Below are 24,769 nucleotides of genomic sequence, written 5' to 3'. Positions count from 1 at the left end.
TCCCCCCCACACCCATGCTGTAATGAGCTGTACATTAGCAAAATGCTACAAGCCTGGGCTAAACTCCTAGTCCTTCATTCTGCCCAGGTCTGTGCGAAACTTCATGCGCCAGGGACAGTTCACTGACATTCACGTGTCTATTAAAGGGCAGAAGTTCTTAAAACAGAGAGAGGACATATTTAACTGAAGCAGCTATGTTTCAACTCCGTAGAAACTTCTCAAACAATATGAGCAAGAAAAAAATACCACAAATTAAAATCTCTTCCAGTCCCATTTGTGTTTCTGATGTCAAGAGGAAATAATGTACACAGTGACAAGTTTTTGTCACTGGAAAGCCAGTGAGTTAAAAAATACACATAGGAAGATAAGATTTTTGGAGGATTTCAAATGAGGGCTGCTTTGTGTTCTGCAGGATGTGCATAACATGAACACAAACCATTTGTGTCACTGCTGGTAAGGGTGGGCTCAGGAACATAAATCAAAGAAGGGATGGGACTGTCATCTGTGCTGTCACAGTCCTGTGGGCTCCCCTGAGGGAGTCTGAGGGTGTTTTTGTAGATTTTCTGCCAAGAGGAACCAGGCTTCAGGCCCTGTGTCCCAGCTAGCGCAGTCCCCAGGGCTGGCAGGCCAGGGTGGTTGGGTAAGGATTGCTCCCCACGCAGCAATCCTCCTCTAGCCTGCCCGAGCTGAGCCCAGGGGCTGCACGGTTTGGTGCAGATCATGTTCTTCCTGAGCAGTTTAATAAATGCAGACAGTACAATTTTGGAAGTGGAACAGAGTAAGAACAGAGCAGCTGGATTTCAAAACTGGCTGTGAGCAAATATGCACTGACATTTAAACCTTTTTTGGATTTTTTGGTCCACCAAAACCTTATGAAGATCGAACAAGTCTAATCCTTTACACAACATGTTTACAGCCAAATACTTCAATTATTACTAAGACCAAGTTCACTGGTGCTGTATGAAATATAAGAAAATTTATGTGATTTTATATCCTGATGAATCATCTATCAGTTTTCATTTTGTTCATTTTATCATTTATCAGTTTGTAGATCAGTTTTCCCAACCTACATGTATAATTGTGAGACATTTTGAGATCTTTCAAAGGCAAGTATTTTTCAAAACTCATTTCTAAACAGGAACACGATGACTATATTTTTGCTTTCCTCAGCATGTCTCTGGCTGCCTAAGGACCATACTAAACCAGCTGCTCTTTTCACTCATCTGTAGGAATAGAGCTTTTTTTACATGGAGATATGCTCTCCTCCTTGTCAAAGATTGACTCTTTGCCCACTGAAAGGTGTCCTTAAAATTATTGTTTTTAATAGTATAAACCTCATAATCAGAATTTAAACCTAACCTTCTTATGATGGTAGTATTATAAAAAAATAACATTTAGAAAAACCACAACCTGTGTGGTCCTACAGTACATCTCTTTCTAGTGTATCAGAAATCTTGCATCCCTCTGGTGTTAAGGATTAATTTGGGCCACTCTTCCTGTCAAAGTTGGTAAATGCAGCACTCTCTTCCAGCAACAGGTATGAAGCAAGGTTTAAGAACTTTAATCCTGAGCCTATCAAGAGAAAACAAAAAGGCAAAAACTCCTCAAAGTGCCTTAAACATCCATCACCTTGAACTTCTCGATGCCTGACTCTTCAATTATTCTAAACACTGAAAGACATCAGTCTTTGTAAGAGGCAATTCCTGATCCACTGAGCAAGCTAGAACGACAGACACAGAATCCAGCAAATAACAACACTCGTGGAAGTTGCAAAACACAGATGAGGTTAGTAATAAGGGTTCCGGGAGGGGAGGACAGCACAGGACTGGGGCTTTGTTTGTATTTCTGGCTTTGCAGTTTGTTTTTCACCGGCACTGGAGAACATGGGTTTTTGCTGATTTCTGTTTTTCATCAAGTTAATAGAGAGATGCTGCAGGACAGCTTATCTGAAAAACACCATACCCTGAGGTGGTAAAGTAAAGGCTGCTCCACTGAGTGTCTGTCCTCCAAATTGGTGGTGTGCTTATTTAGTGATGAGTGGTTTTGCTAATGGCAAGGACGCTGGGATAATTAAAAGGATCCATTTTCTGAAGAGAATGTGTTGTAGGTTTATGTAATTGAACTGTTATTTTTGTCCAGAAATCTTCTCACTTCTTAATGCGTTCAGCATTCAACAGCTTTAACTAAAATTGCTTCATTGACATTGTAAATGGGTGGGAATGGGTTCCTCCCGTAGTTGAAGGAACATTGCTGGCAGTGTATCCAGGCTGGTTTTCTAGCGCATACAGCCCAGACACAACTCAAGTTCAGGACGTGAAAATACCAATCTTAGTTTAAGATTCCCAGTCAAGACTATACCTGGTACTAAATTTAAAAAAGCCAACCCAACCTGCTTTATGGAAATAGATTTTGCAGTCTTACCTTTTAACAATTTCTGCATAACATATATTACACAAAATACGAAAGGTGCGATGAGTTAAACAGTAGGTGTCCAATCGCAGAGTAATTGTAAAACGCTTTCCTTGAGAGAGCCTATATTTGAAAGGTGCATTACGAGAAAGCGTTAATTAATGATTTCTTTGTCTCAAGTTGTGGTCAAGGGGTGCTCGGTGATTACGAACAGCTCTGTGGCCGTACTGTTAAGCTGCTGCTGACTGTAACCCTGAGCACGCACCGAGCAGAGGCGGGACGAGCACCAGCGACTCCTCCCGCGGACGCGCCGGTCAGGCGCTCTGCGGGGGACGGACACGGGGACGGACACGGGGACGGACACGGGGACAGACACGGGGACAGACAGGCGGACGGACACGGGGACAGACACGCGGACGGAGCCGCTCCCGCCGCGCTCCAGCCCAATTATGGCCGCGCGCGGGGCTCGCGCGCCGCCGGGCCAATCAGGCGGAGCGCCGCGGCCGCGCGCGCTGTCCCGTGACCGCGCGCCCCCGCAGCCGGGGCGGGCCAGCTCCGCGCCGCGACAGCGGCGACAGCGGCGACAGCGGCGCGGCCGGGATGGCGCGGAGCGGCGCGGCTCTCGGCAGGGCGCTGGCCGGAGGGGCCGCCGCCAGGTACGCGGGGCGAGGCGCGGATACCGCGGGCGTGACGGAGAGGGGCCGGTTTCCCGGTTAGAAACTCACCTCCTCTTTGCCCGAGACAGTGGCAGAGTTGTGAGCGATCCGTCAAAGGATTTAAAAAACGGAGGAAGCGCCCGGATGTTTTCCGCTTCAGATAATGCAACAAGTTCCTTCTCACCTGAGCATGTGTAGGGCTGGCTGCAACAGCTTGAGAAAAACAATATGCTTTGGTGAAGAGTTAACCTTTCAACTGAAAGAAAAAAGAACAAGCAGATGAGAGAGTGCGATTTGAAAATCTTAGTATAAAATGTTCACCTGTTACCTCTGTTTTGGCAGTGCTGCTGTGTTTCTTGATCAAACTCTGTCATCCTCATAAAAACTGTCAAAAAGTGAAACAGATTGGTTCATGATGTCAAATTTCATGCAGTCATTTGACAAAACTGTCAACTGTGCGGTGGTAAAATGTAACATAAGACCACATTTTTACTGTATATTCTTTGTGGTATAATCTTAGCGTTGTGTTTGCAATATTAAATTTATTCAGTCCTGGTCAACAAAATTGTTATTTTAAAGAGTAATTTATTAGAGTCTCCAGGGCAAAATCAATTGCTGGAAGGGTGTTTGGTATAAGGAAGCCCATTAAGTAACTGCTTGCAAACTCAGTTTGAAAATGTCTCTAGTGGAAGCTGCAAGGATCTTGGCAGCTGGTTTTAAGCAAGCATAAGCTCGATCAAACCCAGCGCTGTGCTACCTGGAGCCTTGGAGCTGGGGATGCTTCACTCCTGCAGTTGTCCCCGGAATGCATGCTGTGCCTGCTGCCAGCTCAGCAGAACCTCACTGTGCTCAGTAGCAGGCTTCAAGGGCTCAGGTGGTAAATTAGTCTCATGTGCTTATTCACACTGAGATGCTAATGAGGACATTTGCTGGTACACTCATTTTTTTTGGGATACAAACAGCTGTTGCCAAAGAATTTGAATGGGATACACTTGTGTCTCACAGACCATAAAGTCAGATATCACTAACCTGTTGAAAGTATCAGCTGGGGTACAGTAAACACATTTGGCCTGGCATGCTCCTGGCAGTAATTTTAATGTTTACACTGAGGAGTTAAGAGAGACATTTTTTCAAAAAAGTTAACCTTCACGCTTAGAAAATTGTGTAGTTATAAAAAAAATTTAAAATCACAGAATATGGATCACTTACACGTGCATGTCATTCTCCAGAAATGCTTCCTTTTCAGGCCATGGGAGTTGGGAGGTGCCGTGATCAGTCCTCAAGTGCTCAGGGAGAAAGCAGTGAGTGGCAGGAATGAGTAGAGATGGTTCTATCACTGCAGGAGATAAATACAGAGGTGGCAGGTGTGTCTGAATTCTAGAATGGACTTGGTTTTTCTTCAGTGGCCCAGGTCAGCTTCACAAAAATGCATGACATTCATGGAAACCAAGGGATTTCTTAAGGAGATCTGTTTTCCTGACCTGGGACCCAGCCCAGCACATTCTCACAGCATCTGTTCTTCAGATATAATTGGGAGAGGGATGGAGACTCACCATACTTGTTAGCATTATAACCTCTTAACCTTGCCTTCCGTGAATGGCAAGGACATAGTCTTTCAGCAGCTGAGAGATTATTTGTAAGGATTGTTTTTCAGCCTTGTGGCTGAAACGAGTTCAGATAAAACTGCCTGAAACAGTAGACTGGCACAGCATTACAGTAAAAAACAAACCAAGAGACAAACCCTGGTTACTGCTTTGGACTGTGTCCTGTACATAGCCCCAGATAATGGAATTTAAATCAGCTGTGCAGAATGAGGTCTGCTCAAACATTTGAACACCTTCTGTGAATCTGGTTGAGGCAGCTACAATGTGACTGGCACTCTTCCAGCATTCCTGTCAAAGCTTTTCTTTAGCAGTCTTGTATGGTCTGTCTGGAAAGAAACAGACTTAGTCCACATCCCTTGAGATACTGTTACAAACATTCTCAGAGTTGTATAAGGCTTTTAAAGTAGTCCTATCCTTTCTTAATTTTGACACAATACTTCAGTCTTATTTTAGTTTCTTTTCAACTGCAGTGATTACAATGTGTTTTCAGGCATCATGCTTCATATCCCAGTTGCATAGCTGGTTTTTAAAACGTCTGTACAGATTGTTTCTAACCAGCTGCTAATGATGATTATTTTCCTCTAAACTCGACCAGTTTGTTATTTACCCGACTCCTACTAGTGACCATATAAGCTGATGTGCTCAGTCATGGGTAACTACTGTATTTCATTAGAATTCTAAATTATGCTGATTTTTAAAGAACATATTGCTAATTTTAATTAATTTAATTCAAAATTGGTGACTCATTTGGTGTTTGGTTAAAAAAAAAAAGACCATGTACCTGTTCACTGTGTCTAAAAAAAAACAACAAAACAACCAACCAAACCCCAAAGAAGCCTAGCTCTAAGTAAAAGAGTTTGGCTCCATTTTTAACCATGTGAATCCAGAAGTACAGTCCTGATTATATAATTAGAGAAAGATCAGTAAAAGACCTGGGTTACTTGTTAACTTATGTTTGTAGAGTCACTGTGGGCAAATAGTGGCATTTTTACTTTCCTGGTGCCAAAATTCAGAGCTTCTGAGGCAGCATTTTGCATCTTGACTGACCTGATCTGAACAAAATCAGTGATTTAGCAGAACTGTTAAACACAGTGAATATTTGTTAGATTTTAGTGTAGATGTTCACAGAGAAAACCGAGGTGCAGTCTTAGAGTTACTAGTACTTTTAAAGGTAATTTGTTAAGTCTTACTTATGAAAACACTGCATACAAGGTTCTGGTGATATTTTCTGAAGGAAACGTTGAAAGCTGGGTAAACAAAGCACCTTCTGAAAGGACTTCTAAAATGAAATTGTCTTTTTAAGAGAAGGGTGGCAGCAGAGGGATTATAGCAGAGTTCAGCTTTCTGTTTCCAAGTGAAACCTCTGCTTTGTGTGTTCCAAAAGAGTAAAGCATTCAAACTATGCCTCGTTTTTGCTATTGAGAAAGCCTGTTCTGCAGACTAAGTGCATGTGAGACTTGAACGAGAACTCAAGCTGCCATGCAGCCAGCGGTTAATGAGGCCCTTTGTATTTCACTCTGCCAGTTACTCCTGTCATGACTGGGGGCTATTTTTAGTTTATCTTAGGGAAAAAAAAAAGGTGCCCCTTGTGTTTTTGACAGTTTATATATTGTTACAAGCCTTCCTTTTTCCATCTGGCTGATATTTTCTGTAATGTTATACATGACTGTTTTTTTCTTACCTCAATGCATTGTTATTTATTTTGCTGATATGAAACACATCTAAAAGCATTTTCCCTGTTTCAGGCACTTGGCTTCTTGTGGTATTTTGATGACCAGAACTTCTCCTTTGCAAACACCTGTAATGAGCCATACTTTTTCAAGAAATTTCTTCAATGTTGCTGCACCACTAATAAATAAAAGAAAAGAATATTCTGAAAGAAGAATTATAGGGTTGGTATAAAACTGTGGAAAGATACTTTGAATGCTTATTGATTTTGTATTTGCTGTAATTAATCCAAAACACTAGTAGTTCAAAAGACTGAGTATCCCTGAAGACACATGTCCTTAAGACTCTGGGAACCTAGAAAGGAGTTTTGACTTTCAACATTTGTAGTGATTAGGTTTACCAGTCTGAAAGTTAATATAAAAAAAAGGAGGAACCCAAAGCCCTTGGCCCATAGCAAGAAACAGCAGAAATAACTGTTCTTTCCATGACAAAACAAAACCAACCTTGAAATGGAGTAATACACTAAGAATTTAATCTAGTAACATGTGAATAAATCAACAGGTGTGAAAACCCCGTTCCATTCGCTCCCGAACACATGCTGATGTCTGCACTTACATTATATTATACTTCTCAAGATTTTCTTATTTCTTTAAAAGAAGGAAAATAATTAGTTCTCTGATGAAGAAACTTCACACAGAAAAAGATTTTGAAACCTTGTTTGCCTTAGAGCTAGTGGGAAAATCTCAGTTAATTTAATGATACTGGGATTTGCCCAGTCTCTGGTCCACAACAGTATGAACCGTTTATTAGCTTTTTTTTTTTTTTACTATACTTAACAATCCTTTTTGTGATAGTTCTTGAATTGCAACAGATCTTGCCTGGCTACTTAAAAGGGGCCTTTGTCCAATAGTCCTCACTGCTAAGTACTGTTGAACATACGCTTCATTTTAAAGGAAATTAAGCACATGCTTAATCCCACCCGTTTCAGAGGCAGAATGAAAAATTAAAAACCATAGGTATGTAATACTTTGCCATGCTACAGCAGAATCAGCTCAAATGTTGCCTTAATAGTGTTTCATCTGATTTCAATATTCTGCCTGAGCAGGGGTGTTCGACAAAATGAGGTCCAGAGGTCCCTTCCAACATCAGCCATTCTGTGATGCTGGAAGGTTTTTCTATTGCATCTGGTTTTTAATTAAGATTTTTTATTTGGGCTAAAATAAGGAAGGTGGTGCTCCTCTGTTTAAACCTTATGAAATATAGTACTTGAGTTTTTGTACACCTTGTCTTGGGAGCCATGAAGTGTGGATTTTTTTTTTTTTTTGGTGGAATGTCCAACATCTGCTTAAATGAAGACACAGCTGTGCTGGAAAAAAATGTTTCCATTTGAAGAGTATGCATGTTTACTTGATATTGCAGAAAGTAGCAGGCACTAAGTTCATTATTCACTAAAGTTACTGCTGGATTATGTGATATTTTGCTTCTTTATGCAAAAGCAATTACCAGTGTATTACTTTTCTTTCCTCTTAATTAGCAAAGCTGCATTTTCACTTTCCAAATCAGTGGTAGTGACTTTGTCCACCTTTCAACTGCCCATGCCATGTATACCATCTTTGAAACTTTTTAATACTAATTTGAAGTCAAATACCTTGTAACTGTAATGTTCATGTGTCCATTTCCAGGTATTCCATGCAGGAAATGTATGAAGTTGTTGCTGTTGTGGAGAATTACAAACTCTTTGTTCCTTGGTGTAAAAAGTCAGACATACTCTCCAGGCGCTCTGGGTACTGTAAAGCACAGCTAGAAATAGGATTCCCTCCTGTAGTAGAGAGATACACATCAATTGTAACCCTAGTGAGACCACATTTAGTTAAGGTAATTGCGTTTTTCTTTTCTCCTAACTATAATTTTCCTTAACTTTTGTTTGTTGAAATTTGAATATTCCAGGAACATCTTGCTTCAGAACAAAATGGATGCTGGAAGTTCTTTGTGTGGCTCAAAACTTGTGTTGCTTTTCTTTAAAGACTTTAGATAAACTGGGGAGAATTTGAATGTATTTTAAAATAACCTGCCACATGAGGGAGGATAGGAAATCACTTTTTAATTTGTCTTTACTGGCAAAGCTGGCAGCCACTAAATGAAGATATTAACATTTTTGCTTGGGCTTTTTGTTTTTGGTTTTTTTTTTTTTTCTTTTTTTTTGTTTTGTTTTTTGTTGTTTGTTTTTTAATTTTGTCCAAGCCTCTCTGAGTGCAAAATAAGTACTCAGTTAAAAGTTTTCTGACAACTCTAGCTTCTGATGCCTTAATGAACTTGCTGTCTGTCATTATTTTTCTTCTCACAGTTTTAACCAGTTGATATGAAAAGCCAAAAAAAAAAAAAGGCTAAGCTTCAGTACAATGTACTGAAGAGATGGTTATTCAATACATTGATGAGAAGAAAGAAGTGTGGATTTAAGGTCAATTTTTTTACAATTAATTTGTTCTGAAGAGAAGCAGTTATATTTTTCCTTTCAGCATTTCAAGAGCAATAATTAAGAGAAAAGTAGGAAAGTGTCAAGGAAAACATTTTAAATGATGCCTGCATCTTCCATTTGTTTGCCTTAGATGTTCAAATTTGTTTTGGTAAAGAAAGGTTCAGAACAGATTCCTTATAGCAAAACTGACTCTCACTTGGTAGATTCTGATTGGTTTGGAACAAGTACTGGAAATTATAGCATTTGATTGCTGTTCAAGATAACCCTTTGAAAATCCTATTTCACTATTCTTTTCTAGGCTTCCTAATAAGAGACACTTAACAGAAAATGAGTTTCTGAAGTACAGGGGAGATGTAAATTGGAAAAGGAATATGCAAAATGCCATTATTCGATATCCTTACTGATTCTGGAAATGAAAAAAAATTCTCCCTTTATTAAGTAAAGTTGAGCAGCTGTAATGGAAATTCTGTGACTTACATGCTGAGAGCTTTCCTTTTCTCCAGTTTCCTGAGAAAAGGCTTTTTTCTTTCACACAGCTATCAGATTGGCTTACCAACTCTTTTTCCTTCTTACTTAACTCAAAAGAAGTATTCTTGTCTCAGAAAAAAACCCCACAAAAGTGGTGAGGAAAGCCATTTCTTCAGATTTCATCCCCACAGACTCATTAGCCTTTTCTCTGCTGCAATTACTTTTCTCAGAGGTTTACATTATGTCCACAGAACTGCAGGAACATTTCTAGGGAAGTGATTGCGTGTTTGCACCATTTCACTGTCCTCTTAAGTAACTCCAGGCAAAGGAACCTTGTGTGGTGCTCAGGCACAAAATGGGAATGGGTTTGTTGCTTAAGGTTTTCCCTGTTTTAGGGCTTAAACAATGGAAAAATCACATTGGTAACAGCAGGTTTTGCTGAGGGAGAAAGCATGGAGTGAGTTTGCTACTTTAAGACTGGGAGGAAGGGGAATACAGTGGCAATTTTCCCATTTTTCCTGCTGTTTTGATAGCAGTAGGGAAAAGCAGGCCCAGCTCTTTGTATCTAATCTTCCCTCTACTCCTTCCCTTTCTGATGTAGAAGTAGCAAGGCCATGTATTATCTCATTCCTGGAAAGAGAAATGTAGGTGGTTTTGTGCTGGTGATTAGTCTGAGATGAGTCACCTCACCACACTTTCCAAGCCAAGCAACACCTATTCCCTGGGGGCAGTCTGTTGGAGCAGAGCTCCCTGGGGTAACAATAAGAACTTGTAAAAAAATGACCCCAAAAAAAGTTACAGAAATTTTCTCTACAAATTACAAGCCAATTGATGTTACGTATTTGAATGTTCTATGCATCATGCCACAGATCTATTTTATGACACTTGACAGACCATTTTTACCTCTGCCTTGGAAGGACTTCAATTATTTTGCCATAATTGACAAATTTGCATATAGAATTTCTTGCTGGCTGTGCTGTAAGAACAGCTTTAACTATGCCATGACCATCACTGTTTAACAAAATGCAAACATAACCTACAGTATTACCTGTCTGTCACATTTGTAAAAGCCTAATTGTAGCTTGATTTTCAAAACTTTCTTTTAGGCATCGTGCACAGATGGAAAACTCTTTAATCACTTGGAAACAGTGTGGCGTTTGAGCCCTGGTATCCCTGGTTATCCAAGGACATGTACATTGGATTTTTCAGTAAGTATGGTAATTAAAACTACCACATGTAAGGAGCAGCACATAGAAACACTTATCTTCAACTGAGGGGGCTTTTTAAAATGTTTGTCCTACTTCTTTATACACTTATACACAGAAAACAAGTTAGCTTTAGTCAATTCTGTCCAAAAAAAAATTTGCAAACTTTACTGCTGGAAACCACTTCAGTATCCTTCAGAAAAAAACAGCCTTCTGTAAGGTGGCCATGTATCATGAAACAGTCTAGGACAGGCAACTCTCACCCTATGGTTCTAAACACATGGAAGTTTTTAGACAGTCCAATGCAGGAGAAATGCTAAATATACTTTGCTATTTTCTTTAATCACTCTGCAACCTAAATGCTCTTGGTACCAGGAAATCAGTGTTCTGCCACTTGTCCTGTTTGGGCTGCAGTTTGGTCAGTTTAATTTCCTGTCTTCCAGTTTTCCTCTTTCATGTATTTTAAGCCTTACTCCTTCCTTCTCTAATACGAGTGTAATAGATTTTTGCTGTCTCTGATCTATGATGGGATATCACTGCAGCCCAAAACTATCGCTCTTTAATCCAGTACCTGTTTTAGCCCAATTTCCCTCCCAGAAAAGCTGTTTCCATTCAAGTTACTGCTTTTCCACGTTGTCTGGTTTGTCTGCCATCACATTTTTTCTTGCATTTTATAACAAAGTGTATAACAAAGCATTAAGCTGGAGGTTGTAACAGACTGCAAAAGTACACGGAGCTGGGTTAATCCTGCTGCCATCTGCTGGAATACCCTGCTTTGAAAATTATCTTCAGTGAATAGGAAAGAGCTTTTGGAGTATTTTTAAACTAGCACATTAACCTCCTTGGGTTATTAACTTTCAGCTTATTACTGTATTGCACTTCATACAGTTCAACAGTAAAAATTAATCTACAGGTGCTCAATGATCTGCATTTTTAATGGTTTGCACATTATATGCTGATGTTATTTGTATTTCTTTAGGCAAATAAGTGTCAATTCTTTCTACTAACATATATAAGCTATCTTTTTATCCAAGCCATAAATCAGTTTAAAAACTTGAATTGAACAACTATTTAAACCCTACAGTCTAAATGCAGGCTCTGTGAGAAGACAGCACCACACCTCTACAAACCAAAGCCACATTTTGACATTTCAGGTCAAGAACTTCAGTTCAAGGGAATCAAAACTGAACTGGATATGGACATTTTCATTTTCTTGGGGGAACACTATCAACACATCTTACTGCTTACCCTGTTTTGAGGCAGCGAAGGAAGCCAGTGCAGTTGGCTGAGCTTAACCTCTGCCAGTTACTGCCCTGCTGCTCCTTGCCTCTGGACACGTGCAGAGAGGGATGATAAGCATTTCACAACAAACTCCTCAAAACAGGCCCTGCAATTACACATATTCCAGAGAAAACTTTGATTTCAAGAATGCTTGTTTGCTGTAGAAAATGTTATTTGAGTTTTGGGCTAGGCTGGTTCCCACAAGTTGCTGTATCCTGTTGTGCCAGCCTGATTCCAGGAGACATCCACATACAGCATGGAACTTTCCTACTTTGGCTTCACCTCTGAAATTATTTTGTTCACAGACTGAAGCACACCACCATTTTTACCACCTGCAAACTTCATTAATGTATACCATACCTTAAGATTGACATAATTGCTGAACATGATGCCAGACTCAACATCCCCACTGTGCAGAACTCTGCACGCCCTAAATGACAGCTCTCAGACTTGCAAGAGGCACGTTAATTTTATTGATGCTTGAGGTCAAGCAAATGTAAATGAAGCTACGCTTGGCTCGTGGGCTAAGCTGTTTAATTACTTCTGTGCTGCTGCTTTGCAGTTAACATGCATTGCTCATAAGGAACTGGGGAGAAGCTGTATTTGCTCCTTGTGACATTCAATCTGCTGATTTTTTGGGAATAACAAAAATGATTTAACTCTCAATCCTTTTCATTGACTGCTGGTGTCAGGTCAGGAGTGGGAGCTGCTCAGGTGGGAGATGTGACACACAAACCAAATATGTAATTTTAGTCATTAAACTGCTTATTTGAACCTACCATAACTACTGCCACCAACAAGGAAAGACTGATCTAAAATATTGGTATTTAATAGGTAACTATTTCAAGTTGCTTTTAAGTTTCTTGGGCATGCTCCAGCTTACCTGTTAGTCTGCTCTCTTGCCATGCAGGATTTTCTTCAGACAACTTTTGTCGTTCAAGTGAATTCTGTGCACAAAATAACAGTTATTGTTTGTCAGTAGTTTTTCATTCCCCCAAACCTCTTTTGTAATGAACCATTTATTAAAGAAAAGACAGGTTAGGTTTACTTTACTTCAGAGAACTGAATGGCTTTTCTCTTAATGGAAAAGCCCAGAAGTACAATCCTTAGACCAAGGAAAATGGGTTTCCTTCTCAGCCACATTCACCTATTCCTCAGTTTTAACTGTTCTACAACTTACCTGCAGCCTTCACTGGAGATTCTTTAATAGAATTATCTATTTGTTACAGCATTTTACAACAGTATATATAGGAAAAATAATTCTTTTATTTTCTTAAACAGATTTCTTTTGAATTTCGTTCACTTCTACACTCAAAACTTGCTACACTATTTTTTGATGAAGTTGTAAAGCAGATGGTTGCTGCCTTTGAAAGAAGAGCATCCAAACTCCACGGCCCAGAAACCAGCATCCCTCGGGAGCTGATGCTGCATGAAGTTCATCAGACGTAAAGGAAACCTGTAACAACCTCAGCTATAAACTTGCTTGTACACTTCATTTGTACAAAGTGCCGTGCTCCTCCTTTGGGGCATCTATTTCTTATCTGAGCTTGGGTGTGATCTTACACTGTGCCAAACACACCTGCTCAGACAGACACAGAATGTTCAGAAGCTGCAATCAAGTGCAGCTTAAAGCCTTATCAGTAACAGACACCTGGCAGCTCCCGTAACCCAGGCTATCTCCGCTGCTGTTTAATGCCAAACGGCTCCTGGAATCACAGCCCAAGCTCTGCCTTAGCCAGGCTCCTGGGGATTTTCAGCACTGTAACTTATTAACTCAGCTTAGTGGGAATGTAACTTCAGAGCATCAACTCAGCCAGCTCTGCCCAAGCAGAGGCCAACTGACATACTGGCTTCCTAGGAAATGGCAGTTTGACAACCATTGAGGAGTGGTGCTTTGAATTCAAATGAATGGCAAAGGTAAGTCAGGGATCTCCAGTTGCTCCTAGAGTGACCAGCAACTGCTCTAGAACTTCCCTCGTTTTCAGGGGTGAAATGCCTAAGGAGTACTGTAATCTGAGTGCAGCACTCAGCTACAGCCAGTGGTTCCCAGCCTGGAATTTGTAGTACATTTGGCAGGCTGACCTTGCTCCTTGCCACTCCTTCCCTGGTACATGCTGCACTTTGGTTACCTCCATCTCACCTAATGCAAACACAACACTGTAAAGCAAGTGTTACCTCTGAGAACCAGGTACCCGTGCTGTCCTTCCTGGAAGCCGGTAACAAGAGACCCTGCACTTCCTGCAGACAAGCACAGCCAAGGCCAGCTGTCATCATAAATCATATAAGAAAGCACTAAAACTTCAATCTTTGAGGTTTTTCAGTACCATACTCCCACTGTGATAATATCATCCTGATTAAATACAAGTTCAGTACTTCTATTGCTGAAATATTCCCTTCCCAGTCTCTGAAGAAACCAAATGAATAGGTTTAAACAGATTCTAAATCCTTACTTTATGCTGTCTTGCATTACCAAATTGCCTTACTGAAATTAGGTGAAGCTTCAGGCCAGGTGCTAAAGCTGATCCTTTCTCTGCAGCATATATAATCCATATGGTTACTAAACAGCATATTAAATAACATAGAAAGGTATGTTTCAAAATAAAGACAACCCTGAAACAGTTTCAGATCATTTTACTTAAAACTAGAATGTCACACATCCCATAAGTGGAAGAATAGTTCTTATTAAGGGCAGGAAGCTGGGGAAAGCAACAGGTGGATTAAGGTCATTTGTACAGAACTGAGAAGTTGTAAAGCAGTTTTGATTGTTGAGGTAATCAGATATAAACATACACAAGTTTGGGAACACCATTGTTCTGCAGGCTGGAAAGCAGAAAAGACTGCACAATGTTAGTGGTGGTGTCAGGTCAAAGAACACAGAAAGACATAAAGCAACATTTCTAGTGCAAAATAACTAAATCCTGCACCCCTTATCAGAAAGGAAGAAGGTAAGAATGGAAGGCTCAAGGTGAGGAGGTAATCACACCCTACTCCTGAGCAAAGGAACTATCTAAAATTCCCAGAACCCTTTCTTAGCAGACTCACCTGTTTGATACCCTCGGGGCACTTCACTTCCCCTGGGACTGTGAAAGGTACGCTGGGCCTGTTCCAGCACGTGAAACCACCAGACAGGGCAAAATAAAGTCAGTGCACGTGCCTTGTTTTCAGAGCATTGTTTAATATTTCAAAGAACTGTAGTGCAGTTCAGCTTAGATACTTCTTACCAGAATTAAAGCACTTGCATTTCTGAGAAACATTCTAGACAAAGGAATGTTTCTCGGAGTGAAATGCCCTGTCATTTTTTCAAGCATAAGTGTCAATTTCTACTAAATCTTACAAGCAGCAGGCTATCCAGGCTCTCCCAGAACTATCGCTTTGTGTGCAGATGAAGAAGGTGATGCATTTTGTAACTTTTGAGCAGTTTATTACATAAAGGTCACATAACTCTATTTGCCTACTTTGTACACAATTGTCTAGTCTCACGCACAGTGGCTTCCAAGTTCTTCCTAGTACTGGCAAGCACCAAGAAATTCTGAAATAGAATATCAAGTGCCTTAATTAAGTTCAAATCAGGACCTTGGTAGATGGATCTTGCACCCAGTTATCAGGAATGTACAAATGTCTTTATTCAAAAAATACAAAATAAATTATCTGTAGGCATGGACAATGACTGTAAACAATTACACGTGTGTTAAATGAAATCCGGTAACTGATGGTTACAGTGATTCTTTTCAACACCAGCCTCACTTCAGTCACTATCCATCCTCTCACACTGATAGCTCAAGTTTTTAAAGTCAGAACTGTCAGTCTTCAACAGCACAGCTCATGATGTATCCCTACCCAGGAATTAGAACATGCCACCTCCCATTCCTCCACCCATCCCACCCATTCCTCCCATTGCTGGCTCCTTTTCTTCTTTAGGAACTTCAGTCACCACTGCTTCTGCTGTTGATAGGAGAGATGCAACACCTGCAGCATCCATCAGAGCAGTTCTCACAACCTAAAAATAAACAAGAAACTACTTAAGACCTGCTGACCATCACAGGAGATGGGAGGAAGCAAAGCTGAGAATTAAGACCTGTAGGTTACCTTAGTTGGGTCTATGATTCCTTTTTCTACCATATTTACAAAGTCCCCAAGCATTGCATCATAGCCAACTTCTGATGGGCTCTGCAGGATTTTTTCAACTATCAACGATCCTTCAACACCAGCATTCTTTGCAATAGTCATTGCTGGGATTCTCAGTGTTCTCTTGATTATTTCAATGCCTGCAAGAAAAAGGATAGTTGGAGCTCCGTGTACAAACACCACTCCCACTGCCAAGGAATGCCCTAGTGCTGGAGATCAATACAAAGAGAAAACCCTCCAAGCAAGAACGTAAGTTATTTTTGTCAGTTCCAGGAGGAAAGGTTCTCTGCTACTTGACACTTGCCGACAAATGATGTCTCTGAAGGATATTCATGCATATTTTAGTTTACTTCCACAAAAAAGAATAGTAAGTATTATTACTCTTTAGATTTATGTGTAACATGACACAAAGCCTTTTTCCATTTGATTTGCCACACAGTCTCTTGAGCATTAGATTTTGTCTGTCTGCCACGACTTTTAACAGCCAGCTCCCAACTCTAAACATTTGGCACTCTCTGCTGGGATACTGCTGCTTTACTGTTACCGGGTCTTACACCGGCCAGTCAGCGATGCAGTGAAAAAGCTTCTTCCCACTCAAAAGCAGAGACCACCCCACCAAAGAAATGCAGTGTTCCTAAGGTAACGTAACTAAAAACTCACTGAAAGCCACCTGATAAAGCCTCAGGACAGGAGAAAGTGTGCTTGTATCACTTCCACACACATCTTCAAGTCATTTGCTTACCAATTTTCTGATCCTCATTGGCTGGAGTTAAGGCATCTAAGGCTGGGATGCAGCGCAGCAGGGCACAGCCACCACCTGGGACGATGCCTTCCTCCACAGCCGCACGGGTGGCGTTCAGGGCGTCAGTGACCCTGTCCTTCTTCTCGTTCACCTCAACATCGCTTGTTCCACCCACCTGCAGCAGCAAGCCACACATCAAGGTCGGCACAAGGAGCCCAGGTGGGACAGCACTGCTGTCACCAAATTAAGCAGCCAATGCCTAAGAAGTGCCAGAAAGCCAACCCACCCTCTCCCACATTGGCAAGTCTTCTGTACCTCAGCACTCAAAAAGCCTAAGCTTTAGTTCATCATGATTTTACCAAGTTCTTAATACCTTCAATACTGCTACACCATCAGAGAGTTTGGCCAGTCGCTCATTCAGTTTCTCTTTTTCGTATTCACTGGTGGTAACCTCTAGCTGTTCGATTATTTCTTGAATGCGTTTTTCAATCTGTGCCTTTTCACCCTTCCCCTTAAGGAGCATGGTGTCATCTTTTGTCACAATGACCTCTCCAACTTTACCAAAGTCATGAGGCTGAATATCTTCCACATTTAGGTTCAAACCTTCTTCTCCAAACACCTGAAAGAAATTATGTGAAAAGCTGGAATTCGCAGGTTCCCCACATCTCAGGTTTTTTTATCTACAAGTACATGAACACATACAGCAGGCTTATGGTCAAAATAACCACATTACTGCAGTTCCACCCTCTGGGTGATGAACCTCTTCCTGATATCCAACCTAAACCTCCCCTGACACAGTTTCATGGTGTTTTCTTCAGTCCTGTCACAGGTCACCTCCTTGTATTTTGAGAAGTTACAGATATTGACATGTCACTGACTTAAGAACAGTTTGCTGGTTGGTTACTTTGTGCTGCTATTACCTTAAACATGAAGGTTTATTTCAACAGCCTTCTCTGGCTCCCAATATCATGCTATGATTCTGAAGTGCTTATTAAAAAAGGGCAGCATAAAGGGACATTAATCAGTGCATCAACTATATGCAAAATTTAGTAGCAAGAAAATTCATTCAGTCAATTCCAAACATTTTAAATGCCACATCTGAGTCCAGGCAATTGTTTATAGAAGCAATAATTGCCTTGGAGTTCCTCCTTCCCCTTAAAAACCTAAATCCTGCAAGGAAATCTCATGTGACTTCAGTCAGTTACAAGGACATATGGTTGGGCAGGATTGCATTACACAGCAATTATCAGTGTCTGCATTTTAAAAAACAGGAAGTTTCAAACATCAGTTACTGTTACATTTTTAAAAGAAAGAATACAGCCTGTAACCTAGCAAACACAAGCCAAGGACCTAAAAATGCACAGTATTTTCCTCCTTAAAAAGCATTAACATTCCTTGGAGCAGAAAGCCACTTAACATTGTTACTTACAGCACCACCAGTAGCAATCGCCATGTCCTTCAGTTGGTTTTTCCTGTTGTCACCAAAACCTGGTGCTTTTACAGCAACAACCTGAAGGCCAACCTTCAGTCTAAAGGCAAAAATTCGGAGAATGAGTCTAATTACTAAGCCAAATTATTTCAGTGCAGCTCTAGCATTCAAGCAAACAAAGAGACCATCACAAACGGAGGTGATTTTTCTCAAAAAGGTAGTTAGGACACAACTGAAGCTCTGCCTGAGCTGACACAAAGCATGGCGGTGTCAGAAGCTGCTGTTTCTTTGGCACAGATAAGAGAACAAGCAGCCCTACACCACAGAAAAAAAAAAATGGATTTTAATTCTCACCTGTTTAAGACTAGAGTGCTGAGGGCTTCTCCATCAACATCTTCAGCAATGATGACCAAAGGTTTGCGGTTGGCATTTGCAATTTCAAGAGCTGGAACTATGGACTGTACACTAGAGATTTTCTTTTCACTGATTAAAACATAAGCGTCCTGGAATTCACATTTCTGCCCTGCAGAAACAACAATGCATTATCTGAACAATTCCATAACAAAAACATATCAAGCATTCTTTTAACTTAAGCAGGTGCTTTGGAACAATGATTACACTTTCCAACTGCATTAAAAAAAAAAAGACAACTTGTTTTCTTCAAGACTCTACTCTCAATTCTCCATTGTTCTGCTGTGTTGCAAGGCCAGCCTGATGTTCACAGGAACACTTTGCAGAGAAAAAAAAGGAATCCCCAACACACCAAGCTTTTACTAAGTTCAAGTTTTTTGATGGGGAAGGACGTCCTGCTTTATTTGCTGTGGTGCACAGCATAAGGGACTGTAAAGCCTTGAACAGGTGCCATTATTTCTGGCTGACACAAGCCACTGGAAGGTGTTTGACATGACTTATTGTTAACTCACCTTTAGTTGTGTTAATAAAATATGGAGAGATGTAGCCTCTGTCAAATTTCATACCCTCAATGATTTCCAGTTCATCGTTTAGAGTTTTTCCATCCTGTTTAGATGCAAGAAAGTCTGCATTAAAATCTCCCATTTGCTACCAAAAGCACAAGTACAGTTTTAGCATATTGTGCACAACAGACTGAAAGGCTCTGGATCCCACATCAGTTCATGTGCTTCTCTCCAAAACAGGAAGAATGTAAGAGGGAACAGTGATCAAACTCTCATCTAAAGGAGCTGGGGAGGAATTATCTTAGGAATTATGGAATGTGAGCTGCAGCAGCAGCATCTCATGTGACAAAAGCCAGCCCTAACAGGAGAAGAGACAGTCACTTGGCCAGTTCTTACCTTGACAGTGATCACACCCTTTCGTCCAACTTTTTTCATTGCATCAGAGATTATATTGCCAATTTCCTGATCTCCATTTGCTGATATTGTGGCAACCTGAAAGAATAAGACATTTAATCTTCTTTTCCAATGCAAGGTGCTTCCTCATGATAAAAAAAAAAATCAGAATAACCATGTGCAATGCTGACATTTCTGATAAGGCAGGGCAGTGGAGTGCAGCACACTCAAGCAGGAGCCAGGAACTCTGTCAGAAGGGCTCAAGCCCCTGGGCAGCTGCAGCACAGAGCCAGATTCCCTGCACTGGGCTCACACCCAGGCCAACTCCAGGCACAGGGACAAATAACCCAGGACCACCAACACACCTGAACCTGATTTCTCACAGCAGATCTGCCACACCCTCAGTACTCTGCCATCACTTCCATTCACAAGAGAGCTTTGCTCCCATCCATTCTTCCCAAGTACATGCATTTATGTTTTACAGTCATACTTTGGAAGCTTGAAAAATGAAAAAATCTGCCCACTTCTGAACTAACTTCTAGCAGTGCAATTGAAGACTATTTCTGATGAATAAAGAAAAGTACCCAGTGTCAAGATACATAACCTAACTTCACAAAACTTTTTCTGAGAAACAGCTGCCTAAATTTGGGTTACATTTTATTGTGTGTTTTTCCTTACCTGTGCAATTTCTTCTGGAGTTGTAACAGGTTTCGACAGCTTCTTCAGTTCAGCTGTGATGGCATCCACTGCCAGCATCACCCCTGAGGATGAACAGGGCATTTGTGAGTGAACAAAGCAAGGTACAGAGCACAGAAAACACACACCAAGCACCCACCCAAGGAAACAAACAGGTTTCCTTTTAAACCAGAGTCCACACTGCAAAAATGCATTGTTTGCATGTTCAAAACCAAATAGTTCTTGTTCCATACTGTCATTTGTGTATGCAGTGATGGGTTTTTTGAAATTGGCATGAGACACTGTCACAATTGAAATTTGAAACAGATTTGTTTGCATGGCTATTATGCAGAAATGGCTTTAACTGGAGTTCACTTACAACAAATCAAATATGTTGACTGCATGTAAAATAGTACAATGATTAGACAAATTAATGATTGTTCAGAGTCCACAGTTAAAAAAAACAATTGTATTCTCTAAACATCATATAACCCTTTATGGTGACTCTTCAAACAGAAAACAAGTCAAATTTAGGCTATGAAAGATAAAAGACAATGATCAAATATTAAATACAACAGAAAAAAGTTACCCCTCCTGATTTCTACTGGATTGGCTCCTTTGCTGATCTTCTCAAAGCCTTCCTTGGCAATAGCTCGTGCAAGGACTGTTGCAGTAGTGGTACCATCTCCTGCTTCTTCGTTGGTATTGTTGGCAACATCTTGAACTAACTTGGCTCCGATGTTTTTGTATTTGTCTTTCAAGTCAATTGCCTTTGCTACTGTCACACCATCTTTTGTCACTTTGGGACTTCCCCAGCTTTGTTCAATAATAACTGTTCTTCCCTAGGGGGACAAAAAAACCAAATCCTAAATCCAAGCCAACACAAAGCATGTTACTCTCAAGAGCTCAACTGAAAATTTTGAACAGTCACAGCTGGACACATTACATGAGGCATTCAGCTGGGACTTCTCAAACACATACTTTAATACTAAAGTTCTCCAAAACCAGAAAAATGGCTCAAAGGCTTTATGCTTCCACAGAATGACACTCCATTCTTCAGCTATAATGCTTAATACCACAGTCTGCAATTAAGTAACACTGACCTTAGAGAAAAAACTGAAAAGAATCCCTCTTATGCTAATACTTTACCACAAAATTAAAAATATAGCAATTCAAATAACCAAATTTTCAAAATTTTAATCAGATCACAATAAACATTCTTTGTGATTGAAGAACAAGTAATACAAAGCTCAATTTGTTGCATGTGCTGGAAGGAAAAAAAAAGCAGACTTGCAAACCTCAGTAGTCATTAGTAAAGACAACTGAGAACACTTCAAATTTGTGTTGAAGTGAAATACTTCAATACTTCATGTGTTACAGTAATTTCTCAAACACTGCAAGTTACCAAGCTTTTCTCATCTTAGCTCTCACTTGAATCCAGCTGAAAAGCTGGAGTATTCTATCTAACAGACACAGCTAACACAGGAACGAACAGCTGCCCCAGTCATGCTCCAGTCTGAGCTGGAGGCAGCAGAAACTCAAGGAGCCACCTCTGGTTTACTGCTGCCCCGAAACCCCTCTGCTATCCCTCCCAGCCAGCTGTCACAAGTCCCCTCACTTGGCCTGTCAGGTCCAGCTCGGAGCTGACCCTGCTGGCTCCTGCCAGAGCTCTGAGCCCAGGAGCCCAGGGTGGGGATCAGGAGCCAGGCAAGGATTCCCATGCAGCACCCAGCGCTGTGGCGCCCTGTGTCCCTCCCCTGCTCAGAGCCCACACACATCTGCCTCAAACCTGAACCAGCTCTGGCTGCCTGCCAGGCACGAGGCCTCGCTGCTGCTGAAGCACAACCACCCCAGCAGCTACAAGGAAAGGTTCTGCTTCAGTTACTCAGGCTGAACCTGGGGAAGAGCTTATGGAAATTTACCTCTGTGCCATGGAACAGTTATGCCAAAATAATGCATTCCCTATTACCTTATTTGACCTGCCCTTCTAAATACAAAAGTGATTCAAGTATAAGAAAACTCCTCTCTGGAGGACCACGCTACCAGTACATTTTTCATATAATGTCTCCTAGTTTCCTTAATTCTGTTTTGTACTTTGATATAGTCTTATTCTTAATGGTTGGTTTGCAGCTCTGAGAAGAGCAGCACAACAAAACCCACAGATAACAAATCACATGAAAGGGCTTGCTCTCAGAAAAAACACCTGTCTGTGTTCCTGAAGAAGGGAACAAACACCACCAGTAACTGCAGGGGCATTTAGAATGGTCTGGCACATTGAGGAGCTGAGCTCCCACACAAACCAGTTCTGTTCAACATGCTGGAGCACTACCAAAAGATTGTGTGAGACTGCAAACTGGGCTCCTTAAAATGTAGAGCAGTGCCAAAGGAGGTCTCCTCACCAGAGTGATGTTTCTTAAAAATGCCAGAAGCAGACTCAGGCACGGCAGCACAACCCCTCCGTTTTTACAACACATGAAGAACAGCAGAACAATCAAAAATCCCCTAAGGTTACATGAAGTTGCATCAGCAACTGCCCTTTAGCCAGTGGATTAGAACTATGCTTCGGCATTTACAAAGTAGCCTGATCCAAAAAAACAAGAGTTAAATTAACCAACTACACTTAAACTTTGTTCCTTTATGGAAGTAGCCACAGCTTCCTGATGTAATTGTTCCTTAACCTTCATCTGCTCAGCTTTAAGCCATTTTTGCCTTTGAATGAAACTGGTAGAGCACTAAAAATGGGCGGAAAATACACGAAATAATGTTACAGAGGCCAAGCAGCCCTCAGAAGAACTACTGTGCACATGCTATTACAGGGAACAGATATTCACATAACCCCCAAGAAAATCCGCGACTCTTCCTCAAAAAGAGGAATCTCATTTCAAGCCCTAGTGCACACTGCATGACTATGCAGAATACCGTAGCTGGTTTTCCAAGAGACCCAGATCTCCCTTACAGGACAGAATATAGGGTACCACGAAATTTCACTCAGGCTGCTAATACTCACCAGCCAATTGAAAACTCAACATTACACTTTGGATATTTTTTAAAAGCTTGTTAATATTTAAAAGGTAAACTAATACAAAATGGTAATTTGTAAAAAACAAATTACCAAAAAAAACAAGCATCATAAAAAAATGAACCAAGCCACCCAATGCTAATTAACCTACCCAAGGCACAGACAGTTACATTATCTACTGCACTGTTACAAGTTATCAACCGAGCTGGTAACACATTATGCACAACTCCTTAACCTTCAAACTCTTGAGACGAATATAATGTACCTTTCACGGGAATCCAAGCAATTTTACTTTGTTACTTCGAAAAGCACATGCACTCTTGTCCCACTTTTGGTGGACATGCGACTACAGCTGCTTGCAGGACCCTGTCCACTCCCCTAACCCTTTGCATTGCAGGTCTGCAAACGCAATCGCGCAGCTTCACCGAGACAAACCCAACACCTGTTCTCTCTTACAGTATTTTCAGCCAGGTCTGTGCTAATATAAAGGCCAAATCTTCCATTACCTTTGGCCCCATGGTGACAGCTACAGCATCTGCTAAAAGATCTACTCCTTGCAGCATCAGTGCTCTCGCATCTGCTCCAAACTTCACATCTTTTGCATAGGCTCGCGTTAGATGGGGGGCGAGGGATCTGGACACTGGTCTTATCTGACGGAGTACTGTAGATAAACGGAGCATGTCTAAAATATTAAAAGAAACGTAGAGGAAAACAAAAGCATTATGGCTTTGTACAGCTACTTCTACAGGAAAAGAGGGAGAACAGACTCAGGAAGTAAAGCAGGCACGATGAATCTTCGATTTTTCGACTGGCTGAAATCGAGACACACAAGCAACTGCAAGTACCGGGCTGGGTGTCCCCGATCCTCACGCCGGGACCCGCGCGGCAGCAGCTCCGCCCTGCGCGGCCTCCAGCACGTCCGAGCTCCTCCCGCCCGGAGCGGCGCAGGACACGGCGAGGGCAACGCGGAGCGCCGGCGGCTCCATGTGCTCAGCGCGGGGGCCGCGCCCGCCCGCGGCTGCAGCAGCGGGGCCGCGCAGAGGGGAGCTCGGGTAGGCTTCCCACAGCCCGCTACGCCATCAAGGGCGGAGAGAAGAGAGACGAGGCCGCGGCCGCCACCCCGGGTCCGCGGGAGCCCCCGCGCCGGGCCGGGCCCCGCGGGCACATGGCCGCCGCACCAGGACGCGCGCAGCAAGGTCAGCGCCGCCGCCCCCCACCGCCGCCCGCCCGCCAGGCCCGCCGCGCCACCGCCAGCCCGCAGGAAGGTGCGGGGCCCGCTCCCGCCACCCGGGCGCAACGCCTGCATCGCGGCCGCCCCCCGCTCCCGCCGCCCGGGCCCAGCCGCTCCCAGCGCGCGGCCCCCGCGGTACCCGCGGCCAAGGCAGTAGGGCCCCTCTGTCCCCCCAGGCCAGGCAGAGCGGCGCGGGTCCGGCGCGCCGGGCGCGTTCCCGCTCACCTGCGGCAGCGCGGGAGCAGCACCGCGGCTCTGCGGACTCGCGGGGCACGTCTGGCGCGGCGGCGGCGGGCGGCGCTCGGCACTCACCGCCTCAGCCCCGCCCCCGCGCCGCCGCCGGCCCATGTGCGCTCCGGCCGCCCGGCCCCGGAACCAGCATGGCCTCCGCGCCCGCCCAGAGCCCGCCTGCGGCGCCGGGCCGCGGGCTACAACTGCGCATGCGCCGAGGGTTGTAGCATGAACGATTCATGT

At 42.4% G+C, this 24,769-nt stretch overlaps 2 protein-coding genes and 1 long non-coding RNA gene across 7 annotated transcripts; 1 reads left to right on the top strand and 2 right to left on the bottom strand.

Annotated features, from left to right (window-relative positions):
* Nucleotides 1-1,765: 1,765 nt before the first annotated feature.
* On the top strand, nucleotides 1,766-13,262 carry COQ10B (coenzyme Q10B). 5 transcript variants are annotated; one of them, XM_068196274.1, is made up of 5 exons: nucleotides 1,766-1,785; nucleotides 6,415-6,561; nucleotides 8,020-8,212; nucleotides 10,388-10,489; nucleotides 13,049-13,262. In XM_068196274.1, the coding sequence occupies exons 1-5, from the start codon at nucleotides 1,781-1,783 to the stop codon at nucleotides 13,214-13,216; spliced, it is 615 nt and encodes a 204-aa protein (XP_068052375.1). In that variant the 5' UTR covers nucleotides 1,766-1,780; the 3' UTR covers nucleotides 13,217-13,262. The 5 variants fall into 5 exon arrangements, with proteins under 5 accessions (XP_068052375.1, XP_068052371.1, XP_068052374.1 ...); XM_068196270.1 differs by lacking the exon at nucleotides 1,766-1,785 and adding an exon at nucleotides 2,958-3,065; XM_068196273.1 differs by lacking the exons at nucleotides 1,766-1,785; nucleotides 13,049-13,262 and adding exons at nucleotides 2,958-3,065; nucleotides 11,641-13,025.
* Nucleotides 4,205-6,442, bottom strand: LOC137477339 (uncharacterized). Its single transcript, XR_011000942.1, has 2 exons — nucleotides 6,351-6,442; nucleotides 4,205-4,401 (listed from the first exon to the last, which is right to left on the bottom strand). It is a non-coding gene; the product is annotated as an uncharacterized lncRNA (long non-coding RNA).
* A 2,103-nt stretch (nucleotides 13,263-15,365) lies between the features above and the next one.
* Nucleotides 15,366-24,669, bottom strand: HSPD1 (heat shock protein family D (Hsp60) member 1). Its single transcript, XM_068196258.1, has 12 exons — nucleotides 24,521-24,669; nucleotides 23,571-23,746; nucleotides 20,635-20,887; nucleotides 20,049-20,131; nucleotides 19,374-19,469; nucleotides 18,987-19,080; nucleotides 18,418-18,586; nucleotides 18,064-18,163; nucleotides 17,008-17,253; nucleotides 16,635-16,809; nucleotides 15,854-16,032; nucleotides 15,366-15,764 (listed from the first exon to the last, which is right to left on the bottom strand). Exons 2-12 carry the CDS (start codon nucleotides 23,742-23,744, stop codon nucleotides 15,612-15,614), a joined length of 1,722 nt encoding a protein of 573 aa, XP_068052359.1. The 5' UTR covers nucleotides 23,745-23,746; nucleotides 24,521-24,669; the 3' UTR covers nucleotides 15,366-15,611.
* Nucleotides 24,670-24,769: the final 100 nt, after the last annotated feature.

Source organism: Anomalospiza imberbis, chromosome 7 (genome assembly GCF_031753505.1).
Source record: "Anomalospiza imberbis isolate Cuckoo-Finch-1a 21T00152 chromosome 7, ASM3175350v1, whole genome shotgun sequence".
In the NCBI taxonomy this organism is placed as follows: Eukaryota; Metazoa; Chordata; class Aves; order Passeriformes; family Viduidae; genus Anomalospiza; species Anomalospiza imberbis.
This window is presented reverse-complemented; position numbering and strand designations above follow the sequence as displayed.

Coding starts and splice junctions, on each gene's coding strand:
- COQ10B (XM_068196270.1), top strand. CDS start 3,010: ATGGCGCGGAGCGGCGCGGCTCTCGGCAGGGCGCTGGCCGGAGGGGCC. Junction 3,066..6,414: donor GCCGGAGGGGCCGCCGCCAG/GTACGCGGGGCG, acceptor TCCCTGTTTCAG/GCACTTGGCTTCTTGTGGTA. Junction 6,562..8,019: donor TCTGAAAGAAGAATTATAGG/GTTGGTATAAAA, acceptor GTCCATTTCCAG/GTATTCCATGCAGGAAATGT.
- HSPD1 (XM_068196258.1), bottom strand. CDS start 23,744: ATGCTCCGTTTATCTACAGTACTCCGTCAGATAAGACCAGTGTCCAGA. Junction 19,081..19,373: donor AGGGTGTGATCACTGTCAAG/GTAAGAACTGGC, acceptor GCATCTAAACAG/GATGGAAAAACTCTAAACGA. Junction 16,033..16,634: donor CAATGAGGATCAGAAAATTG/GTAAGCAAATGA, acceptor TTTTTCTTGCAG/GCATTGAAATAATCAAGAGA.